Raw genomic sequence first — 14,769 nt, forward strand, 5'->3', positions numbered from 1 at the left:
AATGTTGAAACCAGATTACAAAAACCTGAATCACTAACCATATTAGTATATGATATATTTGTCTTCTTCACACTGGTGGGAAGCTTATTCAGCAGTTATACCTCATTTCCTGTCCATACAGGTCACTGAAGGTCATCTCACATATTTCCTCCAGGTCTCTGATTCCTCCAATGCTTGGCTTCCTCTCTGAGCTTCCTGATGTTCCCCATTATATTTTAGTTATAGATTCTCCCAGGAAACTCTTCATATGCAAACAGCAGCAAAAAACAGAGAGAAAGAGGGTTTCATGCCCACAGACAAAAGTGCCTTTCTGCTGCATGCACACACACACACACACACACACACAAATAACATTAATAAAATAGACAACCAATACAAGTAAAATATAAATAATGAAAATATACAAATATAAACAAAAAAGAAAACTACTAATTACATAAAAATAAATGAAAAAATACATGCATTCATTAAAAAAAAAAAAAATTAATCAAAAATGATAATTTGAAATGTTACATTAATGTTCATATAATGAAAAAAGTTTTAGAACATTCATACAATATTAAAGGGATAGTTATTGCATGCTCTTGGCTCTGTTTCACATAAACATGCATAATCACGAGTCATCATTTAGTTTTCTAAAGTATTCTCGTAGCTTTGTAATATTAAAGTGAAACCCCTGCTGTCACATGGACTAATTCACCAATGTCCTGGACCTGGGAACATTTCAGTTGCATTGCTGTCTATGAGAGGGTCAGAGAGCTCTCGGATTCCATCAAAATGTGTTCCGAAGACGAACGGGGAAAGTCTTACGGGTTTGAAACTTTATGGGAGAGCAATAATGACAGAATATAATTTTTGGTGTGAATTATTCCTTTCAGAATTGTTTTTTTTTCATTACGTAGTAGGAATGTTAGCAACATATTTAGCTGTGACGTGAGCATTAAAACTAGTTTAAAACAGAAACAGGTTTAAATCTTTTAGTTTGAATGAAAATCAATATATGACTGTAGTTGAAGAAACAGTCGATATCTCGTGATGAAAAGAACCGAGCAGCTCTTGGAGGCCCGGAGCTGCAGGAACACGACAGCGGTGTTTCCAGCGCCCTCTGGCGGCCGCGGAGCTCCAGAGCTGCGGGACTCCTCCCCTTAAATGCAGACCGAGCAGATCGCTCTTCCTGCGGTGTGTATGTGTGTGTGTGTGTGTGTGTGACAGCAGCAGCACTGGCGCATTGTGTGTCTGTAATACTCATTCGATTTATTCCCTCACACGCTGAGTTATTAATACAACCTCATCTGGTTCCCCTCTCTCTGGACGGACTGCAGGACGGAGCGGGCTTCTTAGAAAATGGCCAACAGAGATGATGAATACGATTTCTTGTTCAAAGGTAAATTCTGCATTCCATTATACAGAGCAGAGGAGTAATCATTCAAAATCCATCGATTGTTCCTGACCTATAGATCTGACAGGCTGGCGTATTTCGCGGCGGCACCCGTCTGAAATCATGGCATGCATAACAGGCTTTGAGACAGAAACGCCCGCTGAGGCTTCGAGACGCATCCACCGATCAGTAAAACATCTGTTCGCGATGGCCTGGATGCTTTCACACGGGATCCCAGGGCCTAGATGACAGAGATGAATATATGAAGAATAAGCTCTAGCCTCACACCGAGCTCATGTTCACAGGCGATTCAAGACTAAAAACGGCCTTGCACTGCGATCTAATGCTTTTTTAAAAAAAATATGGAATGTTGAAAGGAAACGTTCTAAGTACACGTTCTATAGTTTCAAAATGATAGAATGGAATGTTCCTCTAAAAAATTTTTAAATATAAAACATGGGTGTTTTAAATGTAGAGAATGTAACATTCTAATAATGTTTCTCTAACGTTCACATAACCAAGAAGAAACGTTCTAAATACATACAAAAAAAAATATGATGATGATAATGAGGCCACGTGCTGATATTCTGTGCTGCAGCTGATTGGTTACATTGTAACTGATTGTATCACGTCACCTGATCAAAGCCTGACGCGGCAAATCTGTTACATTCCATTTTCTCCGAATCACTCGAGTGTGAGGATCAAAGTTCAGCTTGACTTCCTCGTAAAGAAGACATGAGGATATCAGGCAGCCTTCCTCAGCCTGAGCTGAAGGAAATCAATGCAAACACGCTCACAGCTTTAAAGGAACAGCTCACCTGTAAATAAAAACCCTGCTATCCTTTACCGACCTTGTTTTTATATGAAACACAGTATGAGATATGAGAGTTTTGTGTAGACTGTCTGAGCCATAATGAAAGTGGAAGGGATCTGGGGGTAGACTTTGCATCTCAAATCAGTTGTATTATATTCCAGATCTTTTACTGTATGGCCACCAGATCTTGAGTGATGCGCCTTAAAAAAAAAGAAAGAGAAAGCAAGAGAGTAAGAAAGAGAACTGCAGGATGACACACAGTTCATAATAAACTTTTGGTGCACCTGTCAATCATAACTGAATTTAGAAAGGTTACGAACCCAAAATATTTTCTCAGTGGTCATTAAACCTGCATAAGATAGCATTATTCATAATTATATTCAGGATTTGGACATATAATGTGAACTGTGATACATTTTATTTTATATTTTATAGAATATCATTGAGATGTCCTTACATTTACTTTTGATTAGTGTTAGTCTTAATCACAATTAATCTCATCCAAAATAAACGTTTTTGTTTGCATAATATATGTGTGTGTGTGTGTGTGTACTGTGTATATTTACTATGTATATATAAATAGACACAAATACAGTATATATTTTGAAAATATTTACATGCCTATATTTATATTAATATAATCATATTATAAATTAATACATATATTTGATCTATAAAAAATAACATATTTTTTTATATATATACATGCATGTTTGTGTATTTATATACACTTAATAAATATACACAGTACACACACACATATATATCATGTAAACAATGATTTTTATTTTAGATTAATCGCGATTAATTGTTTGACAGAACTACTTTTCATCAATTGAAAGTGTCCTTGATGAATATTAATTTCCGTCCCCAAACTGAATGCTAGTGTGTGTTAATATTGTGATCTCAGAGCGTCTGTTTGTCTGCTTCTGCTCTCAGTTGTTCTCATTGGAGATTCGGGCGTGGGGAAGAGTAACCTGCTGTCACGCTTCACAAGGAATGAGTTTAATCTGGAGAGCAAGAGCACGATCGGAGTGGAGTTCGCCACCAGGAGCATCCAGGTGGACGGCAAGACCATAAAAGCTCAGATCTGGGATACAGCAGGACAGGAGCGCTACAGGGCCATCACCTCTGCGTGAGTACTCTCGTGCTTTAGATGGGAATTATATACACACTGTATACCATTTAGTACTGGGGTATTTACACGGTACTTCAAATAATACCGCAGTTCTACCCAGTGTTACTTTAGTATCATTGATATGCTGTTATAGTTTTTATTAATATTTTGAAAAAAAAAAAGAATGTGTATATATATATATATATATATATATATATATATATATATATATATATATATATATATATATATATATATATATATATATATATATATATATATATTTCATTTTAAAATTGTATGTTTTTTGTCATTTTTATTTTAAACAAATTATAATTACAATTTTAGGTTTTGTTTTTTCAGCACACTAAATTAAAATGTTGCTTAAAATAAATTCAAGCTTTTATTGTATTTTATTACATTTCAGTTAAAGTTTAAGGAATTATTATTTTTTTAATGATTTAATTTTAGTTAACTATAATAACCCTGGGATGCATGTTCCAACAGCACTTTTTTTTTTGTAATACTTATGCAAGAAAACATGCAGAAAAAATATGCCATAATATAAACTTATTTGCATTTGTGGCTCTTGATAAGTGAACAGATGTGGTTTTGGTTCCCCTTATGCCAAAAATAACATTTGCATCCTCCACCCCAGCCATTAAACTGTTTTTGTATCATTTTTGTGATCAATGTGATCAAACCTCTATAGCAATTGCAATAATATAGCAATAGTATATATAGCAATAGTAATTTTTGTTAATTTGTTAAGATTAGATTTTGATTTAGATTTAAAACGAAATAAAGGAAACAAAAATTATTTAACTAAAATAAATAAATAAATAAAACACATTTTATTTATTAACTAACTGAAATAAGTTGCTAAATTAAACAAACAAAAAAATGTACCGTATTTTCCGGACTATAGGTGCGACTTATTTATCAAAAGTAATTTGAATTGAACCAAGAGAAATGAACTAAGAGAAATGAACCAAGAGAAAACATTACCGTCTCCAGCCACGAGAGGGCGCTCTATGCTGCTCAGTTCTCCTGTAGTCTACACTGAAGACATAGGGCGCCCTCTCGTGGCTGTAGACGGTAATGTTTTCTCTTGGTTCTAAATAAATGCGACTTATACTCCAGTGCAACTTATATATGTTTTTTTCCTCATCATGACGTATTTTTGGATTGATGCAACTTATACTCAGGTGCGAGTTATAGTCCAAAAAATACGGTACTAAGAAAATAAAATAAAAGTAAAAATAAAATGTATTTATTCAGTGAAACCAAAACTAAAACTGACCTAAAAGTGAAACTCTGGGCAATAGTAATAGTGATGCTTGATTTGTGGTTATGGTTTTCGGAGGTCTGCAGGTATTATCGTGGCGCGGTCGGCGCTCTGCTCGTGTACGACATCGCCAAACATCTGACCTATGAGAACGTGGAGCGCTGGCTGAAAGAGCTGCGAGATCACGCTGACAACAACATCGTCATCATGCTGGTGGGGAATAAGAGCGACCTGCGGCACCTGAGAGCCGTTCCCACCGACGAGGCGCGCGCTTTCGCAGGTACAGCCGACTCTAGAGACACCACACATCCATCCTCTGGAAACCTGCTGCTTTCCTTCGTCTGATATCTGTGGAGAAGGATTTTAGACTGTTAAAGGAATAGCTCTAACAAATAAGAAAATGTGAAGTGTCTCTTCAATGGATGCTCTGCAGTGAATGGGTGCCGTCAGAATGAGAGCTCAGAAGGAAGCATCATTATGGATTATGGACTTAAATCTTAAATGGTTAATAAAAAAACGTCTTAATGCTGGATTTGTTTCAGCTTTCGTCTTCTCCAGATGTTCACTGATGGACTGGATTACTTGTGGATTATTGTGATGTTTTTAATCCGCTCTCATTCTGACGGCACCCATTCACTGCAGAGCATCCATTGATGAGACACTGATGCAATGCTGCATTTCTACAAACCTGACTATTCCTTTAAAAAGAATGTGTATATTTGCTCCGACGATGGTTCATAATTAAAAATTTCTTATTTAGGATAAGAAATGAACTTGAACTACATTAGTTATTTTATTAATCAGAACCAAATTAGATTAACATCGAACAGAATTAAACATCTTCATTAAACCGGTCTGATAAACACTGTTCAAAAATTGGAGAAATTAACACTTGTGTTCATCAAGGATGCATTAAGTTGATCAGATTTACATTGTAACAAAATATTCTACGTCTGATAAATGTGTTCTTTTGAACTTTCTATTCATCTGTGGATTCAGCTGTTTTAACTTTTAACAATATTTAGCTGTTTTAACTACTTTTCATCACATAAATGCAGCCTTGGTGAGCAGAAGAGACTTCATTCAAAAATATTAAAATTGCTGGATGCAAATAGATTTGCACAGAAATGCACTCTGCTCTTGTTTGGTGAACAGGATTCATTCTGTGTGAAGCTTTATGTTGTCATATTAAACCCCTGCTGCTTGCTTCCAGAGAAAAATAACCTGTCATTCATCGAGACGTCCGCTCTGGACTCGACTAACGTGGAGGAGGCCTTCAAGAACATCCTGACAGGTACAGACCCATCTGAAGCATCACTATCAAACGCTTCCTCGCTGGAGCAATAAACCAACTACAGCGGATCTTATGCAACCTTAAAAGTGCAGCATCTGCCATCCGGTAAAGCTGGGATCGCCTGCCAGGAATTATGGGGATTTTAGAGAGATGTTTCAGACAGGGGTGTAAATATTCACAGTTAAAATCATGCGATTCCATAAACATTCTTTACTTGATGATGCAACGCAGACAAAATCTTCAGGTTTAACATTTGGCCATGATTCAGAGTGAATTAGTGTATTTTGATATCTTTCACAATTATAAAAATAAATAAATAAAAAGGTAAACTGGAGAGACAAATTTACATTTTACATTCACATACTTAAGAAATTAATGTAATACACTGAGAACAGGGTTATTTTCATTTAAACCAAAAATACTGAAAAACATTTTTTTTTTACTGAAATAAAAGTGAAAAAAAAATATATATATATATATGTATATATATATATATATATATATATATATATATATATATATATATATATATATATATATATATATATATATATATATATCCTTTATTTTATTTTATTTTTTTAGTTTGAGTATATATATAATATGAAAAAATTTATAAAAACCAAAATACTGAAAATATATATAATATGAAGAAATACATAAAAAAGAAATAAAAACTAAATATTAAAAATATATCATATTAAGAAATAATATTAATATATAATATAAAAGTAAATTAAGTGCATGTCATATTTCATAAAGAAACTGAATCATGTTTTAAGATTTTTACTTTTTTTCTGCAGTTTTTACCCACAATTACTAAAATATATATGCTTTTTTTTGTGAGTGAAAAGTGGAAATATTTATAAAAAGTCAAATGTTTTTGCATGAACCTAATGAGGTAAAATATGGGCAGTTCATGCAAAAATGGCAATTAAATTTGAATTTTTGAAAACGAAATAATAATATAAAAAAGCAAAATTAAATAAAATTAAAATAAAAAAGTTAATATTTTTTTACAATAAAAAATACAGGTTAGATTATGTGAAAAATGTACGTTAATAGGTTTATAATAACCATGACAAGTCTGTTTGACGGTGAGTTGTGCAGTCAGATTTCATTCTCTCACTCGTTCTCTCTTCGTTTCTCCTGCATCTGTAGAAATATATCGTATCGTATCACAGAAGCAGATCGCTGACCGACTGGCTCACGACGAGTCGCCGGGGAACAACGTGGTGGACATCAGCGTCCCGCCGACCACAGACGGACAGAGGGGCAACAAACTGCAGTGCTGCCAAAACCTGTAACCATGACAACCAGCCCTCAGCTGTCACTCATCTCGTCTCTCTTCGTGTCATACGCTAATGTTTCATCTGTGTAATATATGTATGTTTTTCTTTTGATAGCTTGTCCACTCACATACACACAGTATCTGACTGTGCTCTGGTTTATTAGCTGCAAGACTGTGGTTAAAAACATGAAATGCAAGTAAATATTACACAATCATAGAGATACATGGATAAAGATCGGCTCAATCTCAAGATCATGTGAGGGCATATTTCACTCCAAAAAATCTAAATATATTTTAATCATATAATTAATAATTTTACATTTGTATAAAAATTATTTCCTCTCAATTTTATATATATATATATATATATATATATATATATATGTGTGTGTGTGTGTGTGTGTGTGTGTGTGTGTGTGTGTGTGTGTGTAATTTGATCAATCAAAAAAGACTGTGAAGAATTTTAATAATATCATTATTATTTTTTATTTTCCCCTCAAATATTTATTACAGTAATGCTAATATATATATATATATATATATATATATATTGTCACGAGACAAAGAAGCACACGACGAGCGAGTGAGTGAAAAATATCCCCGAAGGGTGGATTTTATTGAGAGTGCCAGTGAGGAAGTGTCGAAAGTGCGGGTCTTCGTGTCCGGGTCCTTGTATCCCTCTTGTGCGCGTGCCTGTGCTGTGCCGGTGTCACCGTGGTTCGACGGGGCTGCGGCTTAAGGGCTGCTTTCTGCGGGGAAAAGAACAAAGAGTCACTTCCTGGCATGGAGACGTTGCTCTCCTTCTTCCTCCTCTGCCGCATCTTTATAGCCCGCTTGATGAGCCGCAGCTGGGCTTGCTCAGTGGCTGATGAGCGGGGACAGGTGCGGCGTGTCGGTTGCCAGGGCGACGCTGATGAGGACTCGGGACACTTGTCACACTCCCCCCCCCTAAGCGTCGTCCTGTGTCTGCGGGAGAATGGGGAGAGAGGGTAGGGGTGGGGAGTGGAGCCTGACAGACCTGCGAAAGCTGCCCACATCCTGGAAAGGCCGTCGGCGTTGGCGTTGAACGTCCCCGCCCGATGTTGTACGGTGAAGTGGAAGTCCTGGAGCGCTAGGAACCACCGGGTCACCCTGGCATTTGTGTCCTTAGCCCGTGCCATCCACTGTAATGGGGCGTGATCCGTGAGGAGGGTGAACCGGCGGCCGAGGAGGTAATACCGCAGCTCCAGGACTGCCCACTTGATGGCCAACGCCTCCTTCTCGACGGCCGCGTACCGCGTCTCAGCGGGGGACAGCTTTCGGCTGATGTAGATCACCGGGTGTTCCTCACCGTCGTGGACCTGGGAGAGGACGGCTCCCAACCCGGTGTCTGATGCGTCCGTCTGCAGCAGGAAGGGGCAGCTGAAGTCGGGGGCGTGCAGGACTGGTTCGGAGGTGAGGGCCATCTTCACCTGCTGGAACGCCTTCTCCGCCTCCGGGCTCCAGGGAATCTTCTCGGGCTGCCCCTTCCTGGTCAGGTCTGTCAGGGGAGATGCTAAGGAGGAGAAGTTAGGTATGAAACACCGGTAATATCCCGCCAGCCCCAAAAAGGCTCGTACCTGGGTTTTCGTTGAGGGCTTCGGTGCGGACAGGATGGCCTCCACTTTCTTCTCCTGCGGCCTAATGAGGCCGCGACCGACCTGGAAACCCAGGTACTTGGCTTCTGACAGCGCTAGGTGACACTTGCGGGGGTTGGCGGTTAGTCCCGCCCGGCGCAGCTCCAACAGCACCCTCCGGAGCCGCTCTAAATGCTCTCCCCAGGTCTCCGAGTGGACTACCACATCGTCCAGATAGGCTGCGGCGTAGGACATATGGGGCCGCAGCAGGATGTCCATCATGCGCTGGAAGGTGGCAGGGGCCCCGTGTAGGCCGAAGGGAAGGACCCGGTATTGCCAGTGGCCACTGGGGGTAGAGAAGGCGGTTTTTGCTTTGGCTTCCTTAGTCAGGGGGACCTGCCAATATCCTTTCGTGAGGTCTAGTGTAGAGATGAACCGGGCCCTTCCCAGGCGGTCGAGCAGCTCATCCACACGGGGCATGGGGTAGCCGTCGAACTCGGAGACCTCATTTAGGCGGCGGAAGTCGTTGCAAAACCGGAGGGTGCCGTCGGGCTTCGGGACCATGACGATGGGGCTTGACCAGGGACTCCGAGATGGTTCGATCACACCTAACCTCAACATCTCCTGCACCTCCTCCTCGATGGCGTGTCGCCGAGCCTCCGGGACTCGATAGGGCCGCTGCCGGACGATGACTCCAGGTGGTGTCCTCACATCGTGCTCGACGACCTTGGTCCTTCCGGGCCGGGGGGAGAACACATCGGAGAACTGACCGACTAGGTGTTGCAGCTCCGCCTTCTGGGCCGCGGAGAGGTGTGGATTGACATCTACAACCACGGGAGTAGAGGCGGTGAGGGCCGCAAGTTGGGGTCCGGTCCCCACCCAGCGTTTCAAGAGGTTGACGTGGTATAATTGTTCGGGTCGACGCCGTCCAGGTTGTCTGACCCTGTAGGTGACGGGCCCTACTCTCTCCAGTACCGTGTACGGGCCTTGCCATCTTGCCAGGAATTTACAGGCTGAGGTGGGGACCAGGACCATTACGTGGTCTCCTGGCTGGAACTCCCGTGGTTGGGCGGCCCGATCGAAGTGGCGCTGCTGGGCTTGCTGGGCCTTGGTCAGGTGCTCCCGGACTAGTGGCATGACCCTGTCGACTCGCTCCCGCATCTGGCGGACGTGTTCAACCGTCGTCCTGAGGTTGACTGGTTGTTGCTCCCAGGCCTCTTTAGCCACGTCGAGAAGCCCTCGGGGTTGGCGGCCAAACAGAAGCTCGAACGGGGTGAAGCCCGTGGATGCCTGGGGGACCTCCCGGATGCCGAAGAGGACGTAAGGTATCAGCTGGTCCCAGTCTCGTCGGTCCTCGGCCGCCACCCGTCGCAACATCTGCTTCAAGGTTTGATTAAACCTCTCGACGAGGCCGTCGGTCTGGGGGTGGTAGACGGACGTCCGGAGTTGTTTCACTTTCATGAGTCGACAGAGGTCAGCCATTAGCCGGGACATGAAGGGCGTCCCTTGGTCGGTCAGTATCTCTGTCGGTATGCCGACCCGGCTACATAGGAGGAAGAGCTCCTGGGCGATGGCCTTTGCGGTGGCTTTGCGGAGAGGGATAGCTTCGGGGTAGCGGGTGGCATAGTCGACGATGACCAGGATGTGTTCATGCCCCCGGGCGGACTTCGGCAGCGGCCCAACGAGATCCATCCCGATGCGCTCGAAGGGCACCTCGATGATGGGTAATGGAATCAGCGGGCTGGGGGGAGGTGTGTGTGGTGAGGTCCTCTGGCAGATCGGGCAGGCTTGGCAGAACCGTTTCACATCGGCGTCCAGGCCCGGCCAATGGAAACGGTCCCGGATCCGCTGGATGGTGTTCTGGGCCCCAAGATGACCCGCCATCGGGTGAGCGTGTGCCAGTTCCATCACCGTTCCTATCTTGCTGCGGGGCACTACGAGCAGAAGCTTCTCCTCCCCCCTCCGCTGGGCGGCACAATAGAGCAGGCCATTCCGGATGACGAAGTGAGGGATGGGATGAGGTGCTGGTTGGAGATCCTCTCCTTCCGCAACCCTCACTTGAGACCAGCAGTTCTTCAGGCGATCATCCTCGTGCTGCTCCTTCGCGAAAGCCCCACCTCCTGCCACCTGCTGAAACACATCAAAATATAGGTCAGAATTTTGGGAGGGGGGCTCACCTTCTCGAGGGCTGTCCGATGTCAGCAGCACGGGATGTCGAGGAGGTCCCTTTGCTGGCCTCCGGCGTCGGCGGTTCCCGGTCGAGCTGGCAGGCTGTGCGGCTGCGGCGAGCAGACGGTCGAACCCCGGCCAATCTCTCCCGAGGAGGACGGGGACGGGCAGGTCCTTCACGATCCCTACTTCCAATGACCAGGTTCCCGGGGCAGCGGTTATGGCGACTCGCCGAGTGGGGACCCGTCTGGTATCGCCGTGGACGCACGTGATGGCCATCCGGGCCTGGGCTCCTGACCGTGGAGGGAGGACGGTGGGCCGCATCAATGTAATGGAGCTCCCGGAATCCAGCAGCGCCGAGAACGGGCGGCCATTGACGGCGACTTCGGCCCGGGTCGCCCCAGCTGGGGGGTCGTGAACGGCACAGCCTGCCAGCCAAGCGCGTCCTGGGGAGCGTGGTGGTTCCGTTGGCATGGGCTCGTCCTGGGGACCGGGAACCGCTGGCCTGCTCATGTGCCGCGAGGTGCCCTCCGGCGTGCGTCGCTCCTGGACCACCCTTCGGGGAAAAGGCGGCGCTCGCTCCCCAGCCTCCCGGTGGTAGGCGGCATCCGCCAGCTCAATGGCCTCGATCACTTCATCCACACTGGAGGGGTTCCGCATGCCTACCGCCTGGCGGATGGATCGGGGCAAGGCGCGAAGAAGGCGGTCGACGGCCACGCGCTCCGCCACCTGGTGCGCGCTGGGATCCCCGGCCAACAGCCAATGATGCGCCAACCTGGTGAGTTCCGCTGCCTGTGCGCGAGCGGGCAATCGGGGTCGATATTCCCAATCGTGGAACTGTTGGGCCGCACATATCGGGGACAGACCCACGCGGCCGAGGAGTTCTTTCTTTAATTCATCATATGAAGCCCTTCGGTTGGGAGTCAAAGAATAATAGGCCCGCTGTGCTTCCCCCGTCAGGAGCGGGGCGAGGAGATGTGCCCATTCATCCATGGGCCAGACTTCGCGCACGGCTGTGGCCTCAAACATCTGCAGGTACAGCTCGACGTCATCACTCGCCGTCATCCGGGGCACGAGCTGCGCGGCTTGGACGCGGGGATCAGGCAGCGGAGCGCGCTGGGCGGTGGCAGTGCGAAGCGCGGCGAGCTCCCGTTCAGTTTCCCCTTGCCGCGCGGCCATGTGTTCAACAATTTGTTGCTGGCGGATGCTCACCTCGGTGAGGTGTTTGAGCAGTTCTTCCATCACGGGGGAGGAGCTGCCGCCTGCACACAAAAAAAAGAAAAGAAAAAAAAACACAACGGTGAACGGGGGAAAAAACTCACAATTTTGGTGATCGCTGTCGGTGCTTCTTTCAATTTGCTGCCCGCATTCTCCACCAAATTGTCACGAGACAAAGAAGCACACGACGAGCGAGTGAGTGAAAAATATCCCCGAAGGGTGGATTTTATTGAGAGTGCCAGTGAGGAAGTGTCGAAAGTGCGGGTCTTCGTGTCCGGGTCCTTGTATCCCTCTTGTGCGCGTGCCTGTGCTGTGCCGGTGTCACCGTGGTTCGACGGGGCTGCGGCTTAAGGGCTGCTTTCTGCGGGGAAAAGAACAAAGAGTCACTTCCTGGCATGGAGACGTTGCTCTCCTTCTTCCTCCTCTGCCGCATCTTTATAGCCCGCTTGATGAGCCGCAGCTGGGCTTGCTCAGTGGCTGATGAGCGGGGACAGGTGCGGCGTGTCGGTTGCCAGGGCGACGCTGATGAGGACTCGGGACACTTGTCACAATATATATATATATATATATATATATATATATATATATGCATTGCATACTGAGTGAAATTCATCAAAATGTCATGAAAATTATTATTTTTAATATTATGAAAAAAAAAAAAAAAAAAAATATATATATATATATATATATACACACACACACTGTATATTGCATAAAAAATGAATGTGACTTTTTCCTGAATTTCCCTCATTAAGTTAGAGTACTCTATAACCTCACTCTTTTGTCTTGAGACTGACCTTGATCAAGCTAGTAGACAGACAGAACTAGTCGTAAGCATTTAACCTTGATAAAGCTGCTAGTTGAGTCTGATATCAGAGCTTTCTATTCCTGTCTGTGTTACACTATGAGAGGAGGAAGTGATATTTACAGCAGACAGGAAGTCCCGCCTTCACAAACACATCTGTGGCTGGATTCTGGTACATCTAATAACAAACACACTCATGTGGAGACAAGTATAGTGTCAGACTTTAACAGATCAGCAACAACATCTGTTACAGCACTTTTTATTTGATTTAATATGCATTTAGTTCTTTTGGAATGTTTTGTGTTTTAGTTTTTTTTATATGTGTGTGTAGGTTCATGATTTTCAAACACACCTTCATGTCTCTATGAAGTCTCATGAAAGCTGGTCTGGAGGTTCGCTGTGAGAACACACACACACACAACTGTTTGTAATTATCAAGATTTTCAATTAAAAAAAATAAAATGATGCTTAAATTGTGAATACTTACCTATTGCGTCAATTATGCATCAAAATAAATATGCACACATGAAATGATCCACTTCCTCTTTCTCCTGCATCTCTGCACAGAGCATTGCATTATGGGAAAAATAATAAAAAAGTTGTTTTCATACTGCATTGACAGTTATATTAATAATTGCTTAAAATAAGAATTAAAAAAATAAATAATTTCAATTAGAAACAAAAAACATTTAAATTCAAAATGTAACTGTATGGTGCTCCTACAATGTATAAGAAACAGCTATTATTAGTAAAATCCCATAGTTATATAACATAGTTTTTTTTAAATGTAATTTTGTTTTTTACATTTTTACAAAAAATACATTGCACTTATATTATGAATATATTGTAATTTATGTTTCAATATTATATTAATCTTTTCTTTTTTATGAGTGAAATGCATTACCTGTAAGGTAAATAAATAAGTAAATAAATAAATACTTTGTTTCCCAGACATCCTCTGGAGTTTCGGCAGAGGTCTCAAGCTGAGCTCTGATTGGCTGAGCTCTTATCTCAGGATGAATGAGAACCTTAGACCTGCTCTAGTTTTCTCTGGCTGGGTCCTGAATGTAAATGAGTGTGTGTGTGTGTGTGTGTGTGTGTGTGTTTGCAGGAAGTGTGTGAGCGCTGATAAGAGCGCTCAAGAGTCTCATTCTTCAACACACAGTCTTCATAAGTACAGCTGAACGTTTGACATCAGCTATCATCACTGATAAAAGCTCCTCACAGAAGTACACAGTTTTCATTTTTTAACCTGTTAACTGCCACCCGGCCCCTCGGTGGGCACCTACGTTTACTTCACTATATTACAATTAAATCCTAATCTAATCATGACTATCAGAATGAACTATTTATCGATGGAAAGGTCCAAGACTCCTAAATAGATATTTTACCAAACTTTTTTGTCAAAGATCAAAAGAAAAACTGTAATATTTTGTATAGAGAAATTGATTCCTGTTTTTAAACTTTACTTCTTTTTCTTTTCTTCAATGCATTATGTCCACAAAACAATTCCCCTCAAATTCTCATTATGGTAAAGAAAAAAAAAAAAAAAAATACACACATACAGTACATAAAAGTTATCCTTTTACTTATGCATTAAAAAAACTACATTTCACTAGAAGAATGAACAATTCTAAAGCGATTTTTAAAACTTGATGCCTTTAACTTTGTGTCTACAAGACAATGTAAATGATTCCACCATAAACGTGGCCAACACTCTTTACATGTCATTTGTTTTTACCCAGAATACACCAAACGTGCTTTTAGACCTGATTTAAATGACCAAAACCAAAAGAAAAG

The 14,769-nt window shown here is 42.9% G+C and overlaps 1 protein-coding gene across 1 annotated transcript; it reads left to right on the forward strand.

The window, feature by feature from the left end:
- Positions 1–1,149: 1,149 nt before the first annotated feature.
- On the forward strand, positions 1,150–7,800 carry LOC127951024 (ras-related protein Rab-11B-like). The gene is made up of 5 exons (XM_052548611.1): positions 1,150–1,384; positions 3,132–3,327; positions 4,684–4,877; positions 5,811–5,891; positions 7,053–7,800. Exons 1-5 carry the CDS (start codon positions 1,345–1,347, stop codon positions 7,196–7,198), a joined length of 657 nt encoding a protein of 218 aa, XP_052404571.1. The 5' UTR covers positions 1,150–1,344; the 3' UTR covers positions 7,199–7,800.
- Positions 7,801–14,769: the final 6,969 nt, after the last annotated feature.

The sequence above is a fragment of the Carassius gibelio genome, chromosome B2 (assembly GCF_023724105.1).
Source record: "Carassius gibelio isolate Cgi1373 ecotype wild population from Czech Republic chromosome B2, carGib1.2-hapl.c, whole genome shotgun sequence".
NCBI classification, from domain to species: domain Eukaryota; kingdom Metazoa; phylum Chordata; class Actinopteri; order Cypriniformes; family Cyprinidae; genus Carassius; species Carassius gibelio.